A 6,000-nucleotide genomic window follows, 5' to 3' on the forward strand; every position below is an offset into this window, starting at 1 on the left:
TAAACGGAATGTTCAGGCTATTTGATTGATACTCAGCTTCATTCGTTTTCTTCGAATGCACATTCTTCATGCTGAGTTTCTTCTTAGTCAGCTCCGTTCTTGTTTGTATATTTCTGAAGGAGTCTTCTAGTCAGTTTAATTCTGATACCTTTTGAGGAAGCTTCTGGCGCTAAGTTCTACTCCACTCAGCTTTATTCATTTTCTGTAAGATGTTCAACGTTTATGCTGAGGTCCTGTTTGGATGATGAGATTGTCTTTTGATTTAGTCAGCTTCGTTCTGATAGATCTGAATGGAACTTCACATGCTGAGTTCTGCTTTACTTCAGCGTTTATCCGTTTATGCTGAGTTCAGTTTTACTCAGCTTTGGCGTATGCTGACTTTTAACCTGTCTTATTTATTTATGTATATACTTTTGCACTCAACATTGAACAAACATATTAGTACAATTAAATCAAAGCGTATTGAATTTAATTGCCTCTTAATCATGGATGATTTTGTCAAATCAAAATCTTGTGGAAAGGTGTTTCAACAATATGTGGTTCCTTCACATGACAGAACCCAACCATCATCTGAAGATCCATCAGACGACAGCGAATCCTGCAACAATTTATATTTTTTGGGGACGACGGTTTTGAACCGCCATCTAAAAGAGTTATCAGCATAGTGAGGTCAAAAGTTCTATAAGTTAAAGCCTTTTACAAATCTTTAACAATAAACTAGAGAAATACTCTTATACTGAATGCAAATGTCGGATTGAACTATTAGATTAACCTTGTCATGTGTCATAATGGATTATTCTATTTATGTTTTTGTTTCTTTATTAATTGTTATTGCTAACACTACACAATTAACACGTTTAACTCGTAACAAAATCTATATAAAATCATGCCATGTTATGTCACGTTATCATCTCATATCACAAATTGTCACCTCTAATATTAAACATGAAATACTTTTTACTTGGAAAATACTTTTAACATCTTTCTTTCGTTGCTGCAATTAGACTTTGATGCCTTTTGTAGGAATGGATCATCTTACAATATTAAAATTCTTTTGTCTAATTTCTCTTTAGGCATTATTTGGATGTAGTGTAATTAAAGTAAAGTAATGTAAGATGAAGGTGTATATGAAATAACGTATTATATTTGAATAAAATGTAAGATAAATGATGGTTTAATACTGTAATTACATATAAAATAGTATTATGATTCCCCTTCAATTTAGAGTATAATTTTTTTTTACCAAAAGTTCATTTTCATCTACCCTCACTTACTATGCTCTTCAATTATACTTCAAAACAAACAAAGATATATAATTACACTTACTCTCGCCTATTCGTAAATAAAACAATCTCTTAAACTCCAAAGATAAAGTGAAACTTCCTCTCAACCCACTCTTGAATATCTTTGAATATCTTTCTGAAGAGTTGGCAATGACGTTTTATCTTGTTGTATTGAACTGCCTCAAATATCACAAACCTTGTTGTAATGTGCCTATGAATATAAGAGAATTATATCTCTTATAAAACAGGTTCCCTCCTCCATATAATCTCTCACAAGCCTTGAGATCTTGGAGATGATACGCTGCAATAAGCTTGTAAGCTATGAAGCACCGACTCGGGTGCGGATACGGATGCGGACACGGGTGCGGACACGGCAAACGGCATTTTTAGAAAATATGAGACACAGGTGCGGCGGGACGACAAATTCTATATATATTAGATATAAAATATATAAAAAAAACTTGCTAAATCACAAAACAAATCAAAGAAAGAAGATAAAGAAGCTCTAAGCGTTTATAATCACGATACACAGGTGAGAATTAGATGCAGATTAGGTTTTTTTTGTCAAATTTTGTAATTGAACCATAGGTTTTAAAAGATTTAAAAAAAAAAAAGTCATAAATTTTTACATATTTTCACCATTAGCCGAGTCCCCGCCGTGTCCCGCCGAATCCTATCCGTGTCCCTGCCGAGTCCCATCCGTGTCCCATGACACCGCCGTGTCTCCGCCGAGTCCCGGCGAGTCCCCGAGTCCGGCAAGTCCGACATGGCCACGGCGACCCCGGGGAAGAGTCCGTGCTTCATAGCTTGTAAGTCTACCAAGCAGGCAGCATCAGCAAGCTCAAGTCTCTTGAAATTCTCACTCTCTCAATGCACAAAACTCGAAAGTTTCCCAGAAATTGTTGAACCTATGGAAAGACTGGCTTGTCTTTATTTAGATTACTGTGAGAATATGAAGAAAGTTACAGACAACATCAGGAATTTGAAGTCATTAGAACATCTTGCTTGGAAATTGAAGCTTGCACAACATTGTCCCGAGCAAAGTGGATTGGTGGGAGTGCGAACGGTTGCACCAAGTTCCATCACGGATGGTTGAAATCCCCTGGACAGCATGGATAAACTATTTGAGCCGCTAGTTTCCTGAGACAACATTTCAGATGAACAAGTATTCAGACACTTTTATTATCAAAATGGTTCTTCAATCTGGCAAGTTATAATATTACCATCAACAACAGGTACCACCTGACATACAACAACAACAAAGCATTAGTCCCGAAATGATTCGGATCGGCTAACATGAACTGTAATATGAAACCGTGAAATCAAGTCGTGTCAGCCACATAAATTCTCTCCCTCCACTCCGTCCTATCCCCTACCATATTTTCCTTACACAAATCATAATGACATATATAAATAGAAAAACAAAACAATGTAATGTATATACGTGGACATTTTTAGGTTCAAATATATCGCTATCCAAAAAGGATGTAACGGTAAGATATGCTAACCTGTGGATTTACTTATACAATAAGGTAAATAATCTATTAGTGCCTATATTTTTCCTAACACACAATGTTTAGTCATTTTATTTTAATAATACACTGTTTAGTTTTTAACTTTTATTCTATTCAACAGTGTAATCTCCAAATATTTGAATTATTAAACAGTTTAATCTCTCTATAAGAGGCTAAATTGTTGAACAGAATAAAAGTTAAGGACTAAACATTGTATTAGTAAAATACGATATCAGTTAAGAATATAGGCACTAATATATTATTTACCCACAGAATTAAGAACCAGACTATTTACTCAAGGTCATGACCTAAACTTTATGCCATATTTATCATTCTTATTTTATATACATATAAATTGTAACTATCCGATCTTGAGAAGACAGCACGAGTGTCAAAAACCTAACTGGGTTATATTAGGAACGTGTGTTTCTAATACATTTAGATCTGTTTCAAAGCCGTAAAACCTAAAGAACGTGACTAATTGGGCCAAAACGGACACTATCTACGTAATAATAGACAAAGCTATTGCATCTAACCAATTTCACTTCTGAAAGCTCAATTAATCAAAAAAGAGAAAGGGAAAAGGAAAAGTGTTTAATCAAATACCTTTTGCCAGCTTTTAACAACCTTTCATAACACAAAATAGTAATCCCTAAGTAGCTCCTCAGGGCATCCTTCTTTCAGTGATGGAGGGAAGGGGAGGTGCACGGCGAATTTGTTGCACCTCCTGCAACTCTAATCCATTCTGCTTGAGAAGAGGGTCTGGAGATACTGTAATTACAGACCCAGATTTTGGATCCTTCCTACTACTTCTGCGTACTGTAGGAAGGTAATATATATATTTATATGTTTAAATTAGTGTACCAATTTAAGTAAACAATAATTAGTATTAAATAAGAATGAATGTTGAGAGAAGCACAAACCTAGAAATGGAGTTTTATTGTGATTGGATTGAAAATGGCCATCCCATTTAATGAATTGGGCATCAATTTGAATATATGGGATATGAGCAACAATAGGCCAATCCGCAGCGTTTTCATTTCCGCATCTTGCTTCCAGCTGGGGGCAGCCACTGATTTCTAATTCTTGCAAATTGGTACACTGCTGCAGGGCCTGAGGCAGAGACAACAACTTGGGGCAACGGTTGATGTGTAATTTCTGCAGAGAACTGAGATTCTGCAGCAACTCCTCTGGGAAAGATTCAACATCTTGAATGGTTGTTGAAGTTTTCCATCTAATCGGCGACTTAACAACTTCCCCGGGTTGATCAGCAAGGGCCACAGCTTGCGATATCTCTCTAATTATAGCTGATGTCCTTTTAACACTCTGTCGTGACAGTTTTCTGAATACCCCAGTTTCTGAAAATGGTCCACCGCTGGCATACTCTGGTGATGGTTTTTCTTGGGCATTTGGAAATGCTGGGGTGAAATTGGGACAATCCTTGATCTCCAGCCAAGAAAGAGACGGAAAATCTTCAACACCAATTACTGTTGTATCATTCTCTCCCTTTAACCATCCCTTGAGGTTAGGACAACTGAAGAGATGGAGTTTTTTAAGATATTTGAACAAAGGAACTTTGCTGCCTGTATTATTCTCATTGTAATCGATAAAGACCAAACTGGATAAGTTTCCGATGCTCAAGAATTCGAGGGTTTTGATGTGATCTAATGCTGGGAGACGCTTGCATCTTTCACAATTCTTTATGGAGATATGGACTAAATTTTTGAGCAAAGAAAACCCAACAGGAAAGTTTGCACCTTTGTAATCCCTCACCTTGAGCCTTTTCAGATTTGGAATCGACTGTAGATCAAGATCGAAATCATTATCATCATCAACAACATCACCCTCATCGTCTTCATCATGATTCCAACTCAGAGTCAGCGATTGAAAATGCTGTTTCTCTTTCAGCTTAGCTTTCTCACATTCTGACTTGCCCCTTTTCAAATACTTGAGATTTCTTATTTCTATTTCTCTCAAGTTTTGTAGACCACCCAGTTCATCCAATCCCCCAATATGCGGAAACAAAGAACTATATTCAGCTACAACAAACCAACTCAAGGTACGCAGCTCACTCAATTCTCCAATACCACAAGGCATGTACTTCAAATTCCAGCATCTATGGCAATAGAGATGCCGAAGATTAACCAGCTTACAAATCTTTTTCGGTAGTTCCATTAGCATCCCACAGCCGGAGACGTTGAGTACTTGCAAATATTGTAGCTCGGTGATGGAATTTAGGATGGAGAAGTAGATGGAGATGTTGCTCATAGGATTAAAGCTGGTTGGTCGAAGTGGAAGAGTGCTACGGGTTTCCTTTGTGATCCCGGCATGCCTAATAGATTGAAGGGAAAATTCTACCGGACGGCAATTAGACTAGCATTGTTATATGGTACGGAGTGTTGGGCAGTGTTTCACTGCCACATCCATAAGATGTCGGTGGCGGAGATGCGTATGTTGAGATGGATGTGTGGTCACACGAGAAAGGACCGGGTGCGTAATGAAATAATTAGGACAAAAGTAGGGGTCACATCTATTGAGAATAAAATGAGAGAAAACCGACTAAGGTGGTTTGGCCATGTGAGACGTAGAGCGCTTGATGCGCCGGTTAGGAGAACCGAAGAGTGGCAAAGGGATGTAGTGGTGAGGGGTAGGGGAAGACCTAAGCAAACTTGGAGGAGGGTGATCGAGAGTGATATGAGTTTATTGGTAATTGAGGAAAATATGGTAGTGGATAGGACGGAGTGGAGGGAGCGAATCTGTGTCGCTGACACGACTTGATTTTCACGGTTTTATATGATGGTTCATGTTAGCCGACCCCGAATCATTTCGGGACCAAGGCTTTGTTGTTGTTGTTGTTGTTGTGGTGATGGAATTTGGAAGGGTCTGGATTTCATCATTGTCTGAAATGTCAAGATACCTCAAACATTTCAGATTCTGGATGGAAGATGGCAACTTCGCAATTCCTGAACTATGCAGATCACATACATACAAATGTTTGAACTTGGTAAACATGTCTTGAGAGAAGGAGTCTTTGAATTTCCCTTCGTTGCTTCTCAAAATTTCTTGCCTAAGCAAAAGAAATGTACGCAGACGGCATGCATCGAAGGAGCATTTCTCAGTCGATTTTGAATTGAAATGGCAGAGAAATGATACATGTCGGGTTTGAATATCATCAAAAGTTACTATCTTTGAAGATCTAAATA

The 6,000-nt window shown here is 37.7% G+C and overlaps 1 protein-coding gene across 3 annotated transcripts; it reads right to left on the minus strand.

Annotated features, from left to right (window-relative positions):
* Positions 1-1,773: 1,773 nt before the first annotated feature.
* LOC136229507 (putative disease resistance protein RGA3) lies at positions 1,774-5,065 on the minus strand. 3 transcript variants are annotated; one of them, XM_066018347.1, is made up of 4 exons: positions 3,721-5,065; positions 3,404-3,616; positions 2,507-2,525; positions 1,774-2,423 (listed from the first exon to the last, which is right to left on the minus strand). In XM_066018347.1, exons 1-2 carry the CDS (start codon positions 5,063-5,065, stop codon positions 3,462-3,464), a joined length of 1,500 nt encoding a protein of 499 aa, XP_065874419.1. In that variant the 3' UTR covers positions 1,774-2,423; positions 2,507-2,525; positions 3,404-3,461. The 3 variants fall into 3 exon arrangements, with proteins under 3 accessions (XP_065874419.1, XP_065874420.1, XP_065874417.1); XM_066018348.1 differs by lacking the exon at positions 2,507-2,525; XM_066018345.1 differs by having other exon boundaries at positions 1,774-2,525.
* Between the last annotated feature and the right edge of the window lie 935 nt (positions 5,066-6,000).

This window comes from Euphorbia lathyris, chromosome 5 (assembly GCF_963576675.1).
Source record: "Euphorbia lathyris chromosome 5, ddEupLath1.1, whole genome shotgun sequence".
Taxonomy (NCBI): Eukaryota; Viridiplantae; Streptophyta; class Magnoliopsida; order Malpighiales; family Euphorbiaceae; genus Euphorbia; species Euphorbia lathyris.